Below are 22,266 nucleotides of genomic sequence, written 5' to 3' on the forward strand. Positions count from 1 at the left end.
ACTCTCAGTTGCTTCCAATTGCAAAAAAAAATGCTTATTGTGTAACTTAATTCGCTGATTTTCCCGGCTTATAGGTACGAACCTACTACATTGTTCCCCGTCAAAACATGATGCTTCGGTCTGTTGTCGTCTAATTACTAAATAAAATGACAAACATATACGTCCTTCCAACGATGTCCATCTCCAGTACGCGTGCGATTAGAGGTCAGCGTCACTGAATGAGAACATGTGTTCAACTTGAAGTCGATTCATTGCAGTCGTAACACGTGGACGAATTCATAATTAGTTTTTTTATTTTAGAAGAAGACGAAAAAGGAATACAAAGTACGTTGCTCAGTATCATCAGGCAAGTCTCAACAATTCCACAGTTCTTGTCTATTAACTTGGTTATATTAATGAGATGATGCGATGATGGAAAGTTTATGAAAGTCAAATTAAGGTAGTAGTAGTATTATTATTCATCTAAAATTTAATTACGATGAAGCCCTTTATCAATCCACCGCTGGATGAAAGCCTCCATCCCCATGCGGCGTCGATCAATGAGGGTTTGCTTGACCATGCTTCACCCTATGATGACAGTACATTTGTAAGCTGATGCACAAAGATTGTCCTGTATGCACACGTATTGCACGATATGTCAACGCAGAAGACAAAGTGAGAGAGTACTTAGCTAAAGCGTTCATTTCCAAATCCTATCACTTGGCCACATACACCACACAAAGAAACATCGGATTAGTTGAACTTATATTCTGAACAGTCTAAACTACAAGCAGTCGCTGTACAGGTAGCCGAGGCGTGCACACTGTTGTGTATTTACCATAGAGTACGTGTAGAGGTATTGTGAATGAAAAATAGAATACCCATCAAAGCAATGTTCATGTACAATGGAGTATACGCATTAAAGCGGTGTGTTACACCATCGAGTATTGTGTATATACTGTACCATAGAGCATGCATATATGAGTATTGTGGTATACCATAGAATACGTATAGACGTAGTGTGCTATTCTAAAGAGTATCCTGCACGTACCATATTGCACCTATACAGGCATTTGGCGGTATACCTTAGAGTGCGTATGGCAGAATTGAGCGTACGCCATAAAGTGCGGACGTATTGTGCATTTGTGCGCATATCATAAAGAGCGCATTAGCAGTTGTATCGCTTACTAGTCCTGAAAATAACACAGCCAACAGAATAGTGGGGCAATTGAAGCGAATCGAGTGACCTAGGATGCGCCAGTTCCTTTGCGACGAGCAAGGGATTCGTTGAACCAAACTGAGACTTCTCAAAGTAAACCGTCCGCGCCCTGGAACGCACCACCGCGGCCTTCACAACGCGACACGTACCCTGTTGTGTATGTTGTGTGTATGTTGTGTGTATGTTGTGCGGGGTATGTGTGTTGTGTATGTGTGGTGTGTGTGTGGTATGTGTGTTGTGTTGTATGTGGTATGTGTGTTGTATGTGTGGTTTGTGTGTGTGGTGTGTGTGTTGTATGTGTGGTTTGTGTGTTGTGTGTGTGTTGTCTGTGTGTGGTATGTGTGTGTGTGTTGTGTGTGGTATGTGTGTGGTGTGTGTGTTGTGTGTGGTATGTGTGTGGTGTGTGTGTGTTGTGTGTGTGGTGTGTGTGTGTGTGTGATATATGTGTGTTGTGTGTGTGTTGTGTATGTGGTATGTGTGTGGTATGTGTGTGTGTTGTGTGTGGTGTGTGCGTGATATGTGTGTTGTGTATGTGTTGTGTGTGGTATGTGTGTGGTGTGTGATATGTGTGTCTGTTGTGTGTGTGGTATGTGTGTGGTGTGTGTGTGTTGTGTGTGTGGTATGTGTGTGGTGTGTGTGTGTTGTGTGCGTGGTGTGTGTGTGTGTGATATATGTGTGTTGTGTGAGTGGGGCAAGCGATGTGTGTGTGTGTATGCGTGCTGGAGATTCGGCGTTTTGACGCAGCATTCTTAATTCTCTTGTTCAAGCGCCTCCGTTAAGGCGCTCTATAGAACACACGACGGTAAGATAAGCGACGGCGCGCGAGCACAATTAGCAATTAACGCGACACAACTCAAACAACACACGTGCTCAATTACACGGCCACTGTTGCTCGCAGCACACCCCGGTTCAACCAACCAATCAATCAATTAAAAGCACGTCAGTACTTCTGAAGATGTTGAATTCGAGCTACCCTACGGATTAACCCACGCGACGGCCACTTGCCCCACCGCCTCCCCCCGTCACGCTCAGGGTGTTCCCCTCAGTAGCTTCGTTAATAATGTCAACAATGCAAATCATCGTTCAACAGTGCCTAGGATCACGGGGTGCACGGTGTGTGTGTGTGCTGTGCAGGGGGAGCGAGGCATCACAAGCGCTATAGGCACGAGCCCTGCGTACATTTCCACCACCAAAGACAAAGATCCCCCGTGTAGCCTTAGCAGACTGTTAGGGGCAAGTGCTGTTAGCGAGTAGCACCACCTGTGAAGACCGGCACGGTGCTCGAGAGGGGGTGGGGTGGCCAGCACCACCCCCGAGCGCCTTTGTCTCCCCCAGTGGCGAAGTTTACACACCGCAGCAGGTACTCGTTGGAGGCTGGGTCGGCTCTAGGGGAGGCCCGGCACCGGTTCGGAATAAATCGTCAGCGGTGTTGGCCGTGAGCGAGAATCGACCTCGGGTCGCCGGGTTCGTAGCGCAGCGCTAACCGCTGCGCCACCGCTCCCCACGAGCACCACCATCCCCACCACCATCACCACCATCATCACCACCATCGCGTCTGCCGCCACGACTTCCCGCGCTAGATCAATACCTCGCTGGCTCCGATGTAAAACACGGGCGTGAGGGTAGCCGCTGAGTCGTTAGCTGGAATACCACCCCCCTCCCCGACTCACCACCACCATCGCTAGCGGGGCCAGATTGTTAAGAACCATTACGGGACGAGGTTTTTAGATTTGTGCCAAATAACCCGAGGAGCCGCCGCCAGTCCAGTCGGTAACTGAGCCTCTGGTGCCGCCAGCCTCGCAAATTTGCATCTCTCGTCTGTCTCAGCCAGTGGCTCGACTCTTCTTCACGCTGTTTCCACCACCAACACCGCCAACGCCACACCACCTGACATACACACGAACGAAACAAGAATAAGAATGCCGTTGAGCACAATGAGCGCAACATACCTGCCAGCCGTATAAGTGTTTTCCCAGAATTGACATCTTAAATTGATGTTGGGCGATGGGGGGGGGATATTTTTGTATTATTAACAGCAGCTCGCGCTAAGCAAATGCATGGGGCGAAATGAGAGTACTGTAGGATACGAGGGAGAGAGCAAGGAAGCGAGCAAGGCTGCTGAAAGAGAGAGGGAGGGGAGGGAAAGAGGGAGAGAGAGAGAGAGGAGGAAGGGGCGGTGGGGTGATGGACGGACGGCAGAGGGAGAGTCCGCGCGTATACCTGGGGGGGGGTGTCGGTGGCTGAAGGGGGTTGTGTCGGTGGGTCTAGGAGGTGGGGGGGGGGTATGGGAAGGGGGGAGGGAGTAAGGGGATGCAGGGAGCAGGGAAGAGATTGGGTGAATCGAGAGGCGCTGCAAGGCGATACTCGAGACGCGTTGGGCACGCGATGCGCTTCTGTGACCCTGCGGCCACCAGGCGCTGAAGCCGTCGGCTGTGACGGTGGCAAGGCGCTGTTTACAACACGTGCCGCTTTATTCATTCACAGCCGCCCTCTACAAACCCGCCGCGCCGCTTAGAAACGGGCCGGCTGCCTGGCGATGTGGTGGTGGTGGTGCTGTTCGTGTTGTTTGTCTCACTGCCTTCGTCGTCGTCGTCATCAGCTATACCATCAGCCCTCTCCGCCGCAACCCTTACCTTTGCACGGCCAAGTGTTAATCCGATGTGCGCTGCGGGCATGCGACACGCACGCGTCTGCGGCACCGGCAAGCCGCGCATGGGGAATTCTAAACTTGTCTCTAACTTGAGTCACGGGGCATCTCACGACCCGCGTCGCTCTGGTACGCGTGTTCTCTTTGTTTGATCGTCTTCACCCGCGCAACGAGTGGCGAGTGATATCACAGCCCATCGTGCAAGGGGCTTCCCCCCTTACTTCACCGACCCGCCGCTGACCAGCGTGGTGAAGTATGGTCAATGCAAGGTCACTTTCATCCAGCAGTGGAATTAACAACAACAACAACAACAACAAAAAAGGGCCTTGCATTCTTCACCCAAAATGTCGAGCTGCATCATGTGGCGATTGAACGCATTCGTTGATTGGTGGACATTACCGATTGCGGCTGTTTGCGTGAACAGCGCTCTCTTAAGCTCTAGGCGCTAGAGCGAGGTTTGTGCGATACCGAGACGCCGTGCAGCAGTACGGCTTAGTGATGGCTTATGGAGCCCGCTGTTGGAACCACGTCGGTCTCTGGCTGCAGAAAAAAAAAGTTTTCACATCGCGGCGGCGAATTCGACTCTCAGCTGTTGTTTGTCGGGTTTCCACACAACGCCTGCCACACCCTCATCGCATCCACCAACCTGCTTTGCCCTGATGTCCGAGAAATAAAGTCGACTATTGTGTCTACCAGGTAAATCCCATTGAGCTCTTGGCTCTTTTACAAGAGGCGACCCAGCCACGCATGATAGCTCGCCGAAGTGACTCACATCATCATCATCACACGTGGGGATTTATAGTCGCGGGGAACTAATATAAGCGCGTGCTGATTCGGAATGTGGAGGAGGGGAAAACCCCGAAGGGATCCGGAGAGACATCGTTAATGTCGGAGATTGAACCTACGACCTCCTCCGTACCAAGCTAGGGATGTAACACGATATCAACATGATCATCATATCTATCTTGTTTGGGGGGGGGGGGTTGACACAGCCCATCATCCCTTCGGGTGTCGATAAAATGAGTATCACTTGTGGCATAAGTCAACCGTGGATGCCCTATACACGGACTTGTCCCCGCCATAGAAATGATCATTTTCCATCACTGGCTCATAATCGAATACTGTATCTAACGTACGTGTGTTGAACTTCTTTCGCACCGGGTGTAAGCCAACCGTGCTAATCGGAGGTGCGGGGGAAGGACGACACCACGTGATACCTCGTGATTGAACGACTGCCGTGGATTACAACGATGTTTTCTGGAAGGGCGAGGAAGTACAAATTTCACACGAGTATCGCAGAGAGTCCGCGTGTCTCTCCTGACTCTGACACTGCCACGACTTTGCTGCTCGTTGTAAATTATAACTACCACGACTACGCACTTAACCCGGCAAAATCCGACGACCATAAAACATATTTTTTCTTCATATTTGGTTCATTAGAAATTACGACCTGAAAAGGAGGTTAATTGTTTTTACTCACAGGGCAAATTCAGCCTAAAGTTCTACATTGCATTTAGGTCTCGAGCCAAACACTTAAAGTCGACAGATTGGCCATCACCACTTCCAGTGAGCTGTGACCCCCACAACACGACGAGAAATCGGACATGCAACAGGCAGGCTGCTTCTACCTAGCGCGCTCTGTAGCGACTTCCGTAGCATCACGGGATAATGTTTAATTGTAGCCCTGAACCATAAGCATGTACACGGTCGGTTCCCTTCCTTTGCGACGCGAATAATGGAGATTGTAATCTGTCCCGACATTTAATGTAAGCTTAAGATTATACATGCCCTCAATCCATTGAGCTGACGTCGTTGGATTTATGTATGTGCGTTAAACTTATTTCGCACCGTACGTAGCCAACCGCGCTAATCGGAGGTGCGGGATTAATCACGATTTACTGCACAACTTACTCATAACACTTTATTTAAAGAGAGATGCTTTCGATTTTCAGACGAGTGAGACCAATGATTATAGCCTTTAACAAACTGCTGGGGCAAGTGCTATAAGTGACCACCTATGAAGACCGGCACGGCACATAAGGGGATGGGTGGCCAGCACCACGCCCATGCGCTTTTGTCTCCCAAGTGACGATGCTTACAAATCACACCAGGTACTCATTTGAGATTCAAATAGTCGCCACTGTCACTGGACGTGACCGGGAATTGAACTTGGCCCGCCGGGTTCGTAGCGGAGTGCGCGAACCACTTACCGCAAAGACAAATATCAACCGTGTAGCCTTAACAGTCTGTAGGGGCAAGTGCTGTTAGCGAAGACCTATCACCACGCCGACCATTGCTTGTCTCTCCAGTGGCGATGTTTACACACCGCCCCAAGTACTCAACTGAGGCTGAGCTGAACTAAGGGAAGCCCAGGAACCGGTTCAGATAATCGTCACTGTTGTCGGAGCAACAGAATCTGTTCACGGGACAGATTGTGGAATCGTGAGACTGTGAGAGATGGCGACTGCCTGGGAAGACTTCGTGCAGCAGCAGAAGATCAAAATTGGTGATGATGCGGAAAAGCAGGACACGCGGAGACACCACCACCAGCTTCCCTGGTGGGCGAGTGGTTAGGACGTTATATTAACCAGGTAAAGTGTTAACTGACTGTGATGTTTCCACCCTACCTGCCTATGTCAGCTGTTATTTACGACTCTCTGTCTCTCTCTCGCTGTGCCTCTCTCTTAGATCTCTCACCTGTCCTTTGAATTTCAATCTCTCATGCTCACATGTCCTTTGGATTACACTCTCATGCTCACATGCCCTTTGGATTGCACTCTCGTGTTCACGTGTCCTTTGGATTGCACTCTCATGCTCACATGTCCTTTAGATTGCACTCTCATGATCACATGTACTTTGGATTACACGATCATGCTCACATGTCCTTTGGATTGTACCTCTCATGCTAACATGTCCTTTGGATTGCACTCTCATGTCCTTTGGATTGCACTCTCATGCTCACGTGCCCTTTGGATTGCATTCTCATGCTCACATGTCCTTTGGATTGTACCTCTCATGCTCACATGTCCATTGGATTGCAACTCTCATGTCCTTTGGATTGCACTCTCATGCTCACGTCCTTTTGATTGCAACTCTCAAGTCCTTTGGATTGCACTCTCATGCTCACGTCCTTTTGATTGCACTCTCATGCTCACATGTCCTTTGGATTGCACTCTCATGCTCACATGTCCTTTTGATTGCACTCTCATGCTCACATGTCCTTTGGATTGCACTCCCATGCTCACATGTCCTTTGGATTACACTCTCATGCTCACATGTCCTTTGGATTGCACTCCCATGCTCACATGTCCTTTGGATTACACTCTCATGCTCACATGTCCTTTGGATTGCACTCCCATGCTCACATGTCCTTTGGATTACACTCTCATGTTCACATGTCCTTTGGATTGCACTCTCATGCTCACATGTCCTTTGGATTGCACTCCCATGCTCACGTGTCCTTTTGATTGCACTCCCATGCTCACGTGTCCTTTTGATTGCACTCTCATGCTCACATGTCCTTTGGATTGCACTCCCATGCTCACATGTCCTTTGGATTACACTCTCATGTTCACATGTCCTTTGGATTGCACTCTCATGCTCACATGTCCTTTTGATTGCACTCTCATGCTCACATGTCCTTTGGATTGCACTCTCATACTCACATGTCCTTTGGATTGCACTCCCATGCTCACATGTCCTTTGGATTGCACTCCCATACTCACATGTCCTTTGGATTGCACTCTCATGTTCACGTCCTTTGGATTGCACTCTCATGGTGCTAATCTCTCATTAACACTGCTGTTGTGCGCATATGCGGGGATGATGCTCTTATGCGGCGAAGGAAGCTCATTCATGCTCATCTCCCTCCCTAATCTCTCTCTCCCGAATCACCCATTAACACAACTGACGTGCTGGCGTCCGTGGATGGAATTCCTTTCCAGTTCAGACCCCGCTTGCTTGCCATGTTCATGAAGCCATGTTTGCATGCCCATTGCCACGTATATAACCTTGGTGTAACAGCTCTATCGCTGGTTTGGCAGTTCCACTGCTGGAATGCTTTTTTTCCGCCCGAGGACGACCGCTTGTGACACGATCAAAACGTCGTGATATATTATTTTTATTTTGTTTTATTTTTGTACCTACGTGACTTTACCGAAAGAATCAAAAAGTATGGAAGGAAATATAATTTTGGTTTCCTTTTCAAAACAGCTAAACTTTTGCGTTAATAAAAAAAAATACATAACTCTTTAATTTATTTAAAGGGTGTTCCTTGACCGGGAATCGACCCAGGGCCGCAGCAAGGAGAGCGCCGAATCCTAACCACTAGACTGCCAGAGAAGTTGGTTGACGTGTCTCCACGTGTCCTGATGTCCTGGCACCTCCAACACCGGGAGCTCGCTCGAAATTTGATGGTGCATTGGAATCTGTTCACGGGATTGACTGTGGAATTGTGAGACCGTAAGAGATGGCGACTGCCTGGGGAAGCCTTCGTTCAGAAGTAGAAGATCAAGCATGGTGTTGATGTGGAAGAGCAGGACACGTGGAGGTATATACTTCAATTTCCCTGGTGGAAATTATGGTTGAAATTCGACGCTCTTAGTGCTGCCCCCCGGGTCGATTCCCGGTCAGGGAACGAGGCTCTAGGTCTCTTTATCAAAGCAGCTAAACTTTCGCGTAATAAGAACCCTCTTTAAATTTCGATTTAAAGCTTTCGTGACTGCTGGGATTCATCTCCTGGGTTCTTTCGGTAAAGTCAGGTAGAATGGGAATAAAATAATAAAAAGAATAATAAGGACAGAATTCTCACGACGTTTCTGCCACAACACGAGTAGCCTTCCTCAGGTGAAGAAACAGGACTGTCTGGAAGACAGCGCTTGAGTGAACACTGCCAAGCATGGACATCGTCTTTTAAGCTGTGGGGGAGGAACAAAGCGCCTTGACAAAGGAGTTAACATATAAGTTAACATGTAATTAGCACCACGGAGAGCGACAAGCTATGGTCAGACGGACGAGGGGAGGGGGGAGAGGAGTTTGCATATAAATTAGCATGTAACTGGGGGACTAGCATAATTTTGGTGTGAGGGATTAGCAGCAGTTTACATATCAACATTAAATTAGCATGTAACGGGGGATTAGCATGATGTTAGTATGAGGGATTAACACCACGGAGAACGACGAGCTTGTGTTCAGACGGACGAGTCCATCTATGTTCGGAACGGAGGAGGAGGGGGGAGGGAAGAGGAGGAAGCAGCCAAGGTGCGCTGCTCTGTCCTGTGTTGCATTATAACTATGCTATAAACTGGATAACTACACAATACAATATTATACCTTCCAATCTAAACTACCTTGTATAATATCGTATCCATAGACAAATCGCACCCTTGAATTATACAATGCGTTACTATACACTACCCTATACTTTAGACTATAAAATATTAGACTTGTAGTATTACACTATGTATTATTCTATTAACCTTACTGTATACCACACTGCTGTATATTCAATATACAATTACGGTACTATATAGTGCCTTATGAATTATGTTAAACATTACACTGTTATACAAATTATTATACAAATGCAATAAACTATACTATTGACCGTCGTGTGATAGGTACTAATAGGCAGTGCCAGCGAATGGACTGCGGTCTGAAATGCACCGTAAAATACAATCAATCATGAACCGAAATGGTTAAAAACGCGTTTACAATGGTTACTAAGCCAGAATCCATCTTCTCGGTTGAAATTGTCTCTGTGTTTGTATATGTGGATAGACTCATGAACGAATCTCTCATGGTAGCCGGATGGCTTGCAGAGAACCTCCGTCTTGGAGAAGTCAACGTCATGTTGGCCCACTGAATTATAACAGTGATCTGCCACGGCTGAGGTGTTCGTCCTACCGTGTTTCAAGTTTGCTTTATGTTTACGGATGCGGTCCGAGATATGTCGTTTGGTTTCCCCAATGTAGCTGCCACCACAGAGGCAACTTAGTTTGTAGACGCCTGGGGACTGTATGTCTGGAACAGCATCTTTTACAGACGGAACCAGATCACGGATTTTATGTACTGTACTCTTTGGTTCTATTGGGTAAAGTCACATAGGTAAAAAATAAAATAACAAAAATCACGACGTTTCGGCAACAACACAAGCGGCCTTCATCAGGTGAAGGGACGAGACTGTCTGGAGGACAGCGCTGGAGTGAAAAAAGCCATGCTCAGATCACGACCTTTATGCTGTGTGAGAAGAAACAAAGCACCTTGACAAAGGAATTAGCATATAATTTAGCATTGAAATGGCTGAGTGATTAGCTTGTGACTGGTCACAGAAATGGCTATGTTAAAGTTAAAGCATACACATCCACAAAGGCACCCCTTGACAAAGGAATTACCATTGAATTTAGCATTGAAATAGCTGAGTGATTAGCTTGTAACTGGTCACAGAAATAGCTATGTTAAAGTCAGAGCATATACATTCACCGAGGCACCTAGTACAAATCAAACAGGAGAATTTAGCGAAACACAACCACGCTCAGACCGCGGACCTTTAAGCTGTGTGAGCAAACAAGGTGTCCTGACAAAGAAATTAGCATTAAAATTAGCATTTGATTGGCCGATTTTAGAAAAGAGGTAGTGTACATGCCGGTGGACTTGCCCTTTGGCGCGGGGGGGGGGGGAGGGGGAGTTTACCTATTGATGGTGTGAAAAGGGAATTTATAAGAGCTGCGAAAGTTTGGGGTACCACTACTTGAAAAAATATACTGTACCATTGAAATTAGTTTAATGCTAATTTTAATGCTAATTTCTTTGTCAGGACACCTTGTTTGCTCACACACAGCTTAAAGGTCCGCGGTCTGAGCGTGGTTGTGTTTCGCTAAATTATCCTGTTTGATTTGTACTAGGTGCCTCGGTGAATGTATATGCTCTGACTTTAACATAGCTATTTCTGTGACCAGTTACAAGCTAATCACTCAGCTATTTCAATGCTAAATTCAATGGTAATTCCTTTGTCAAGGGGTGCCTTTGCAGATGTGTATGCTTTAACTTTAACATAGCCATTTCTGTGACCAGTCACAAGCTAATCACTCAGCCATTTCAATGCTAAATTATATGCTAATTACTTTGTCAAGGCGCTTTGTTTCTTCTCACACAGTATAAAGGTCGTGATCTGAGCGTGGCTTTTTTCACTCCAGCGCTGTCCTCCAGACAGTCTCGTCCCTTCAACTGATGAAGGCCGCTTGTGTTGTGGCCGAAACGTCGTGATTTTTGTTATTTTATGTTTTACCTACGTGACTTTACCCAATAGAACCAAAGAGTATGGATTCTTGCAGTCACAAAAGCTTTAAATCTAGAATTTATGTACTGTGTTGAATCGGACCTGGATCTTGTGATTATTCAGGATTTTGGAGATCTTTTTAGTGACCCCTGCAATGTAGGGTAAGGTGATGGTTTTGAATGGCTCCTCAAGAGGATCCTTCTTCATGACTGGAGTGATGGCTTTGCGGATTGTGTAGTCGGAGTAACCATTAGCCTTGAGAGCTTGGTGTACGTGCTTGAGTTCACTAGCAATGTGTTCCTGGTCAAAAATGCACTGGGCTCTATGGTATAGAGTCTTGATGAGGGAATTCTTCTGGGATGGATGGTGGTGGGAATCCGGTTTCAAGTAAGCATCTGTATGGGTAGCTTTCCTGTAGACAGAGTGGCTCATTGAACCATCATGTCTCCTTTTAATTAAGACATCCAAAAAGGGTAGTTTGCCATCTTTTTCGACCTCCATGGTAAATCTGATGGCTGGGTGTATGGAAATTAATGTGGTCGCGGAATTGGTCTAGAGCAGGCTGGCCATGTGGCCAGATGACAAAAGTGTCATCCATGTACCTCTTCCATAAGGTCGGGCGTAGAGTGGCAGTCTGGATGGCGTCAGTTTCAAATTTTTCCATGAATACGTTGGCTACAACCGGAGATAGGGGGGAGCCCATTGGGGTGCCCTCAGTTTGTTTGTAGAAAGTTCCATTCCAGGTAAAGTATGTGTTGGTTAAGCAATGTCTCACCAGGGGGGGGGTACATCAGTATGCCGTCCTTGATGAACCAGGTCTTCAATGATAGCGATGGTGTCAGGTACCGGGACTTTGGTGAACAAGGAAACCACCCTTGATTTTCGAAACCAGGTGAGTAGAATTTAGTACCGCAAAGGTGTTTTTTTTCCAGTGAATGGTCGCAGTATATCAGCAAGAAAACGTGCCAGTTTATAGGTGGGGGATTTGATAGTAGAGACGATGGGACGAAGGGGTGTATCTTATTTGTGTATCTTTGGAAGGCCATATAATCTTGGTGGTCTGGCAGCAGAAGGTTTCAACGAGAACTGTTTGGTCTGATCAATTAATGCTGTTGAATCAGAAATGATTTTGTTCGTTTTGGTAACCAGGCTGTTGGTGGGATCTCTTTTTATTTTGTATAGCTGCCATCGTTGAGTAGTTCTTGAATTTTGTTGTTATATTCTGTTTTGTCCATGATGACAGTGGCATTGCCCTTGTCGGCTGAGAGGATGGCAATATCATCTCTCTTTTTCAATTGAGATAATTCAAAGCGTTCATCTTTGCTGATGTTGCTAGGTGTCAACTTAGCGTTTTTGAGGGTTGCAGCGATTTCAGATCTTGCTACGTCTGCAGAGATGTGACTCAAGCCCTTGAGTGCAACGTCAACATGGGCAATAATATAATTAACCGGTATGTGTATCGGTGTGGCAGCAAAGTTTAGACCTTTACCTAAAACGGATTTCAGATCGTCAGAGATGGAACTGTTACTGCGATTAATTACGAATTTGTTGACGTCTATCTTTTCAGTGTGTGGATCCGACTTTTGGTTGGAGAGGTGATTGAATTTGGAAATCAAATTGTCCCTACATTTGGTCGACATAGTGGCAGCCGAAGAGGTAGTCATATTAAATTTTGATTTAAAGCTTTCGTGACTGCAGTAATTCATATTCTTAGTTTTTTCGGTAAAGTCACGTTGAAGAGAAACAACAAAATAACAAAATATATATAAAACAATAAAAAAAAAAAAAAAAATTATCACGACGTTTCGACCATAACTCAAACGGTCATCATCAGGTGTGTCACACCTGATGATGACCGTTTGAGTTATGGTCGAAACGTCGTGATAATTTTTTTTATTGTTTTATATATATTTTGTTATTTTGTTGTTTCTCTTCAACGTGACTTTACCGAAAAAACTAAGAATAGGTAGTCATATTGTCTACATGTTCCCAATCCGATGTAGACATTGTTGCTGTCAATTTAAAGTTTGATTTGTAGAGTGTCTTGTCTAACTGATCGAGTTCGGTGCGTGTAAGTCTGATTTTTTTCGAGATAAGATCGAAGCTAGTTCTAGCTAGAATTCGTTTTGCATTAAGAGAAGTTGCAGCAGCAGAGGTTAGTGTAAATGCGGTTGGTATTACCTTAGAGTCGCGGCATCTCTTCAGAAAGGTGAGAGACTCGATTGGTTGAGCCTTCTTATCCTGGACTCTGTTGAATGATCTTAAGGTTGTGTGGAATCCCTCCCCATAGAGGCGGTTAAATTTCGATTTAAAGCTTTCGTGACTGCAAGGATTCATCTTCTTTGGTTCTTTCGGCAAAGTCACGTAGAATGATAATTATTGTGTTATTTTATTTTGTTAATTTATTACTTTATTCAAATCACACTTAAAATTGACAGCAACAATGTCTACATCGGATTGGGAACATGTAGACAATATGACTACCTATTCGGCTGCCACTATGTCGACCAAATGTAGGGACAATTTTATTTCCAAATTCAATCACCTCTCCAACAAAAAATCGGATCCACACACTGAAAAGATAGACATCAACAAAGTCGTAATTAATCGCAGTAACAGTTCCATTTCTGACGGTCTGAAATCCGTTTTAGCTAAAGGTCTAAACTTTGCTGTCACACCGAGACACATACCGGTTAATGATATTATTGCCCATGTCGACGTTGTACTCAAGGGCTTGAGTCACATCTCTGCAGACGAAGCAAGATTTGAAATCGCTGCAACCCTCAAAAACGCTAAGTTGACACCTAGCAACATCAGCAAAGATGAACGCTTTGAATTATCTCAATTGAAAAGAGAGATGATATTGTCATCCTCTCAGCCGACAAGGGCAATGCCACTGTCATCATGGACAAAACAGAATATAACAACAAAATTCAAGAACTACTCAACGATGGCAGCTATATAAAATAAAAAGAGATCCCACCAATAGCCTGGTTACCAAAACGAACAAAATCATTTCTGATTCAACAGCATTAATTGATCAGACCAAACAGTTCTCGTTGAAACCCTCTGCTGCCAGACCACCAAGATTATATGGCCTTCCAAAGATACACAAAGAAGATACACCCCGTCGTCCCATCGTCTCGACTATCAACTCCCCCACCTATAAACTGGCACGTTTTCTTGCTGATATACTGCGACTATTCACTGCAAAAACCACCTCTGCGGTACTAAATTCTACCTCACCTGGTATCGACAATCAAAGGCATTTCCCTGTCCCCAGACGACCTGCTTGTCAGTTTTGATGTGGTGTCCTTGTTCACCAAAGTCCCGGTACCTGACACCATCGCTATCATTGAAGACCTGGTTCATCAAGGACTACATACTGATGTACACCCCCCTGGTGAGACATTGCTTAACAAACACCTACTTTATCTGGAATGGAACTTTCTACAAACAAACCCCAATGGGCTCCCCCCTATCTCCGGTTGTAGCCAACATATTCATGGAAAAATTTGAAACTGACGTCATCCAGACTGCCACTCTACGCCCAACCTTATGGAAGAGGTACGTGGATGACACTTTTGTCATCTGGCCACATGGCCAGCCTGCTCTAGACCAATTCCGTGACCACATCAATTCCATACACGCAGCCATCAGATTTACCATGGAGGTCGAAAAAGATGGCAAACTACCCTTTTTGGATGTCTTAATTAAAAGGAGACATTATGGTTCAATGAGCCACTCTGTCTACAGGAAAGCTACCCTTACAGATGCTTACTTGAAACCAGATTTCCCCCACCATCCATCCCAGAAGAACTCCCTCATCAAGACTCTATACCATAGAGCCGAATGCATTTCCGACCAAAATACACACATTACAAGTGAACTCAAGCACGTACACCAGGCTCTCAGGGCTAATGGTTTCTCCGACTACACAATCCGCAAAGCCATCACTCCAGTCATGAAGACGGATCCTCTTGTGGAGCCACTCAAAACCATCACCTTACCCTACATTGCAGGGGTCACTAAAAAGATCTCCAAAATCCTGAATAAACACAAGATCCAGGTCCGATTCAACACAGTACATAAAATCCGTGATCTGGTTCCATCTGTACAAGATGCAGTTCTAGACATACAGTACCCGGGCGTTTACAAACTAAAGTGCATCAGTGGTAGTAGCTACATTGGCGAAACCAAACGACCTATCTCGGACCGCATCCGCGAACATGAAGCAGACTTGAAACACGGTAGAACAAACTCCTCTGCCGTGGCAGATCACTGTTATAATTCAGTGGGCTCACATGACATGGACTTCTCCAAGACGGAGGTTCTTTGCAAACCAACCGGCTATCATGAGAGATTCGTTCATCAGGCCATTCACATATACAAGCACAGAGACAATTTCAACCGAGAAGATGGATTCTGGCTTAGTAACCATTGGAAAGATGTTTTAAACCATTTCGGTTTTTAATTAATTGTATTTTACAATGACCTTCAGACCGCAGCTCTTTCGCTGGCATTGACTCTTAATGCTTCTCACACCACGGTTAATGGTATGGTTTACAACATCGAGTATAACAGCGCCTCGCAGCTGTCTCTCTCCCCCTCCTCCGTTCCGACCATGGATGAACTCGTCCGTCTGAACAGGACTCGTAGCTATCCGTGGTGCTAAAGTTGAGGGTAAGAATCCACCCATTTTTTCGCCATATTGCATTGTGATATATAACGACTTATTGTTGGTAGCTTTGCTGATTGGAGAATATATAGAGTTTATTGATAACATTGAGGTAGTTTATATTTTAGTTTTTTTATTGGTTTACTATATGGCATTCATTTTATAGTGTAGTGTATACCCAGTTACTGTTAACAACGCTGTGGGTGATCACGATATAGTTTTCTCCGATAACAAGGTTCTCTGCAAAACCACGGGTTTTTTTATCAGAGATTTGTCCATGAGGCAATTCAGATTTACAAACACAGACACAATTTCAACCGAGAGGATGGTTTCAAATTAAGCATTCATTGGAAAGATGTTCTAAATCAAACCAAACATTAAACTAATTTTCAATGGTGCAGTATATTTTTTCAAGTAGTGGTATCCTAAACTTTCACAGCCACTTATTTCCCTTCACACCAACATTATGTAAACTCCTCCCCCCCCCCCCACCCCCACCGTGCCGGTCCAGTACATCATTGTTATGCTAATTCCTTTGTCAAGGCGTTTTTTGTGTCCTCCCACACAGCTTAAAGGACGCGACCTGGGCTTGGCTGTCTCCACTCCAACGCTGCCCTCTGGACAGTCCAGTCCCTTCACCTGATGAAGGCCACTTGTGTTGTGGCCGAAACGTCGTGAGAATTTTATTGTGTTGTTTTATTTCATTATTTTATTCTTATTCTACGTGACTTTACCGAAAAAACCAAAGAGTATGAATCTTTGCAGTCACAAAAGCTTCAAATTTAGAATTGGTTGATGTGTCTCCATGTGTCCTGCTGTCCTGCCACCTCCAAAACTGGGAGCTCGTTCTAGAATTGATGGTGCATTGGAATCTGTTCACAGGATTGACTGTGGATTCGAGAGACCACGAGAGATGGCGACGGCCTGAGAAAGCCTTCGTTCTGCAGTAAAGGATCAAGCCTGGTGATGATGTGGAACAGCAGGACACGTGGAGGCATATCCGTCAATTTCCCTGGTGGTCTAGTGTTGAAAAATCGACGCTTTAAGCGCCGTGGCACGGGTTCGGCTTTTTGTCAGGGAATGAGGCTCTTGGTGTCTTTTTTTAAAGGAGTTACACCTTTGCGTCAATAAAAATGTAACTTATTTTTATTATTTTAAAAAAGTGTTCCCTGAATGGGAATCGAAACGACCCCGGGCAGCGGCGGTGAGAACGCCGAATCTCAACCACGAGACGACCAGGGAAGCTGGTTGACCTGAACTCTTTGGTTTTTTCGGTAAAGTCACGTAGGTAAAATAAAATAATAAAATAAATGAAAAACTATTTTATTTTACCTACGTGACTTTACCAACCGTGTTGGTGCACTGAGAGCGTCGAATTTTAACCATCAGACCACCAAGGTAGTTGGAAAAAGTACTTCCAGGTGTCCTGCTGTCCCGCACCATCACCAGCCTTGAGCTTCTACTGCTGAACGAAGTCTTCTCTTACGGTCTCACGAATCCACAGTCAATTCCGTGAACAGATTCAATTCACCATCAACTCTAGAGCGAGCTCCCGGTGTTGGAGGTGCCAGGACAGCAGGACACGTGGAGACACGCCAACCATTATGAGATCTCCTTTGCCAGTAACAAGATATAGTAATAGGTTTCACCCTTTTAACTGGCACAAAAACTAACACCTTAATTCAAGGCATCATGTTTGCAATAACCACAACACAAGCAGTCAAAATGCAAAAAAAGAGACAACTCTGATAATAATATGCATTGTCCTTGAATTTGATTGGTCCACACCCGAGACGGCTTTTCTTAGAGCCTAGTCTCCACTGGTGTTGGACCTTTTGGCGTCTGAATTAAGGTGTCAGTTTTTGTGCCAGTTAAAAGGGTAAAATCTATTACTACACGTCAACCAATTCTAGATTTGAAGCTTTCGTTACTGCAAGGATTCATACTCTTTTGTTTTTTTGGTTGCGATTCCAGGTCAGGGAACGAGGCTCTTGGTGTTTTTTTCAAAGCAGTCAAACTTTTTTGTAAAAAAAACTTTCATAATTATAAAAACGAGTGTTCCCTGACCGGGAATCGAACCCGGGCCGCGGCGGTGAGAGCGCCGAATCCTAACCACTAGACCACCAGGGAAGCTGGGTGACGTGTCTCCACGTGTACTGATGTCCTGACACCTCCAACACCGGGAGCTCGATCGAGAGTTGATGGGGCATTGTAATCTGTTCACGGGATTGACTGTGGAATCGGGAGACCGTAAGAGATGGCGACTGCCTGGGGAAACCTTCGTTCAGTAGTAAAGGATCAAGCCTGGTGATGATGTGGAACAACAGGACACGTGGAGGCATATCCTTCAATTTCCCTGGTGGTCTCGTGGTGAAAAATCGACGCTTTCAGCGCCGTGGCACGGGTTCGGTTTTTGGTCAGGGAATGAGGCTCTTGGTGTCTTTTTTAAAAGGAGTTACACCTTTGCGTCAATAAAAATGTAACTTATTTTTATTATTTAAAAAAAGTGTTCCCTGAACGGGAATCGAATCGACCCCGGGCAGCGGCGGTGAGAGCGCCGAATCCCAACCACGAGACCACCAGGGAAGCTGGTTGACGTGAACTCTTTGGTTTTTTCGGTAAAGTCACGTAGGTAAAATAAAATAATAAAATAAATGAAAAAATATTTTATTTTACCTACGTGACTTTACCGAAAAAACAAAAGAGTATGAATCCTTGCAGTAGTGAAAGCTTCAAATCTAGAATTGGTTGACGTGTAGTGATAGGTTTTACCCTTTTAACTGGTACAAAAAACTGACACCTTTATTTAAGGCATCATGTTTGCAATAACCACAACACAAGCAGTCAAAATGCAAACAAAAGAGACAACTCTGATAATAATATGCACTGTCCTTGAATTTGATTGGTCCACACCAGAGACGGCTTTTCTTAGAGCCTAGTCTCCACTGGTGTTGGACCAGAAGACGCCAAAAGGTCCAACACCAGTGGAGACTAGGCTCTAAGAAAAGCCGTCTCGGGTGTGGACCAATCAAATTCAAGGACAGTGCATATTATTTTCAGAGTTGTCTCTTTTGTTTGCATTTTGACTGCTTGTGTTGTGGTTATTGCAAACATGATGCCTTGAATAAAGGTGTCAGTTTTTGTGCCAGTTAAAAGGGTGAAACCTATTACTATATCTTGTTACTGGCAAAGGAGGTCTCATAATGGTTGGCGTGTCTCCACGTGTCCTGCTGTCCTGGCACCTCCAACACCGGGAGCTCGCTCTGGAGTTGATGGTGAATTGAATCTGTTCACGGGATTGACTGTGGATTCGTGAGACCGTAAGAGAAGCCTTCGTTCAACAGTAGAAGCTCAAGGCTGGTGATGGTGCGGGACAGCAGGACACCTGAAAGTACTTTTTCCAACTACCTTGGTGGTCTGATGGTTAAAATTGAACGCTCTCAGTGCGGCAACACGGGTGCGATTCCAGGTCAGGGAACGAGGCTCTTGGTGTTTTTTTTAAAGCAGTCAAACTTTATTTGTAAAAAAAACTTTCATAATTATAAAAACGAGTGTTCCCTGACCGGGAATCGAACCCGGGCCGCGGCGGTGAGAGCGCCGAATCCTAACCACTAGACCACCAGGGAAGCTGGTTGACGTGTCTCCACGTGTCCTGATTTCCTGGCACCTCCAACACTGGGAGCTCGCTCTAGGGTTGATGGTGCATTGGAATCTGTTCACGGGATTGACTGTGGAATCGTGAGACCACAAGAAATGGCGACTGCCTGGTGAAGCCTTCGTTCAACAGTAGAAGCTCAAGGCTGGTAATGATGCGGGACAACAGGACACGTGGAGGACCATCTTCCATCGTCTCTGGTGGTCTGATGGTTAAAATTATACGCTTTCAGTGCTGCTACCTGTGTTCGATTCCAGGTCAGGGAACAAGTCTGCTAGTATTTTTATTTTCAAAGCAGTTAAACTTTTGCGTTTAAAAACCTTTTTAATTATAAAAACGAGCGTTCCCTGACCGGGAATCGAACCCGGGCAGCGGCGGTGAGAGCACCGAATCCTAACCACTAGACCACCAGGGAAGCTGGTTGACGTGAACTCTTTGTTTTTTTCGGTAAAGTCACGTAGGTAAAATAAAATAATAAAATAAATGAAAAACTATTTTATTTTACCTACGTGACTTTACCGAAAAAACAAAAGAGTATGAATCCTTGCAGTAACGAAAGCTTCAAATCTAGAATTGGTTGACGTGTAGTGATAAGTTTTACCCTTTTAACTGGTACAAAAAACTGACACCTTTATTTAAGGCATCATGTTTGCAATAACCACAACACAAGCAGTCAAAATGCAAACAAAAGAAACAAAAGAGACAACTCTAATAATAATATGCACTGTCCTTGAATTTCATTGGTCCACACCCGAGACGGCTTTTCTTAGAGCCTAGTCTCCACTGGTGTTGGACCTTTTGGCGTCTTCTGGTCCAACACAAGTGGAGACAGTGCATATTATTATCAGAGTTGTCTCTTTTGTTTGCATTTTGACTGCTTGTGTTGTGGTTATTGCAAACATTATGCCTTGAATAAAGGTGTCAGTTTTGTGCCAGTTAAAAGGGTGAAACCTATTACTATATCTTGTTACTGGCAAAGGAGGTCTCATAATGGTTGGCGTGTCTCCACGTGTCCTGCTCTCCTGGCACCTCCAACACCGGGAGCTCGCTCTAGAGTTGATGGTGAATTGAATCTGTTCACGGGATTGACTGTGGATTCGTGAGACCGTAAGAGATGACGACGGCCTGGAGAAGCCTTCGTTCAGCAGTAGAAGCTCAAGGCTAGTGAAGATGCGGGACAGCAGGACACGTGGAAGTACTTTTTCCAACTGTCTTGGTGGTCTGAAGGTTAAAATTCGACGCTCTCAGTGCTGCAACACGGATGCGATTCCAGGTCAGGGAACGAGGCTCTTGGTGTTTTTTTCAAAGCAGTTAAACTTTTTTGCAAAAAAAACTTCCCTAATTATAAAACGAGTGTTCCCTGACCGGGAATCGAACCCGGGCCGCGGCGGTGAGAGCGCCGAATCCTAACCACTAGACCACCAGGGAAGCTGGTTGACGTGTCTCCACGTGTCCTGATGTCCTGTCACCTCCAACACCGGGAGCTCGCTCGAGAGTTGATGGTGCTTTGGAATCTGTTCACGGGATTGACTGTGGAATCGTGAGACCGTAAGAGATGGCGACTGCCTGGGGAAGCCTTCGTTCAGCAGTAAAGGATAAAGCCTTTTGATGATGTGGAACAGCAGGACACGTCGAGGTATTTATGTCAATTTCCCTGGTAGTCTCGTGGTGAAAAATCGACGCTTTCAGCGCCGTGGCACGGGTTCGGTTTTTGGTCAGGGAATGAGGATCTTGGAGTCTTTTTTTAAAGCAGTTACAACTTTGCGTCAATAAAAATGTAACTTTTTAAAATTATTTTTAAAAAGTGTTCCCTGAACGGGAATCAAATCGACCCCGGGCAGCGGTGGTGAGAGCACCGAATCCCAACCACGAGACCACCAGGGAAGCTGGTTGACCTGAACTCTTTGGTTTTTTCGGTAAAGTCACGTAGGTAAAATAAAATAATAAAATAAATGAAAAAACATTTTATTTTACCTACGTGACTTTACCGAAAAAAACAAAGAGTATGAATCCTTGCAGTAACGAAAGCTTCAAATCTAGAATTGTTTGACTTGTAGTAATAGGTTTTACCCTTAAAACTGGCACAAAAACTGACACCTTTATTCAAGGCATCATGTTTGCAATAACCACAACACAAGCAGTCAAAATGCAAACAAAAGAGACAACTCTGATATTAATATGCACTGTCCATGAATTTGATTGGTCCACACCTGAGACGGCTTTTCTTAGAGCCTAGTCTCCACTGGTGTTGGACCTTTTGGCGTCTTCTGGTCCAACACCAGTGGAGACTAGGCTCTAAGAAAAGCCGTCACCGGTGTGGACCAATCAAATTCAAGGACAATGCATATTATTATCAGAGTTGTCTCTTTTGTTTGCATTTTGACTGCTTGTATTGTGGTTATTGCAAACATGATGCCTTGAATAAAGGTGTCAGTTTTTGTGCCAGTTAAAAGGGTGAAACCTATTACTATATCTTGTTACTGGCAAAGGAGGTCTCATAATGGTAGGCGTGTCTCCACGTGTCCTGCTGTCCTGGCACCTCCAACACCGGGAGCTCGCTCTAGAGTTGATGGTGAATTGAATCTGTTCACGGGATTGACTGTGGATTCGTGAGACCGTAAGAGAAGCCTTCGCAGTAGAAGCTCAAGGCTGGTGATGATGCGGAACAGCAGGACACGTAGAAGTACTTTTTCCAACTTCCTTGGTGGTCTGATGGTTAAAATTCGACGCTCTCAGTGCTGCAACACGGGTGCGATTCCAGGTCAGGGAACGAGGCTCTTGGTGTTTTTTTCAAAGCAGTTAAACATTTGCG

General features: G+C 45.3%; 1 protein-coding gene and 4 non-coding genes across 5 annotated transcripts in view; all 5 read right to left on the bottom strand.

The window, feature by feature from the left end:
* LOC116942722 (transcription factor AP-2-beta) overlaps window positions 1-3,323 on the bottom strand; it is a 54,863-nt gene extending 51,540 nt beyond the window's left edge. The window contains exon 1 of the mRNA XM_032955001.2: window positions 3,148-3,323. Within this exon, the coding sequence (XP_032810892.1) occupies window positions 3,148-3,183 (36 nt within the window). The 5' untranslated portion in view covers window positions 3,184-3,323. The remainder of the gene's footprint in view (window positions 1-3,147) is intronic.
* A 14,534-nt stretch (window positions 3,324-17,857) lies between these two features.
* Window positions 17,858-17,929, bottom strand: TRNAE-CUC (transfer RNA glutamic acid (anticodon CUC)). Its single transcript has one exon. It is a non-coding gene; the product is annotated as a tRNA-Glu (tRNA).
* Window positions 17,930-19,353: 1,424 nt separating this feature from the next.
* TRNAE-CUC (transfer RNA glutamic acid (anticodon CUC)) lies at window positions 19,354-19,425 on the bottom strand. The gene has a single exon. It is a non-coding gene; the product is annotated as a tRNA-Glu (tRNA).
* Window positions 19,426-19,797: 372 nt separating this feature from the next.
* TRNAE-CUC (transfer RNA glutamic acid (anticodon CUC)) lies at window positions 19,798-19,869 on the bottom strand. The gene has a single exon. It is a non-coding gene; the product is annotated as a tRNA-Glu (tRNA).
* A 941-nt stretch (window positions 19,870-20,810) lies between these two features.
* TRNAE-CUC (transfer RNA glutamic acid (anticodon CUC)) lies at window positions 20,811-20,882 on the bottom strand. Its single transcript has one exon. It is a non-coding gene; the product is annotated as a tRNA-Glu (tRNA).
* Between the last annotated feature and the right edge of the window lie 1,384 nt (window positions 20,883-22,266).

Source organism: Petromyzon marinus, chromosome 15, assembly GCF_048934315.1.
Source record: "Petromyzon marinus isolate PM22_M1 ecotype Great Lakes invasive population chromosome 15, UKy_Petmar_22M1.pri1.0, whole genome shotgun sequence".
Lineage (NCBI taxonomy): Eukaryota > Metazoa > Chordata > Hyperoartia > Petromyzontiformes > Petromyzontidae > Petromyzon > Petromyzon marinus.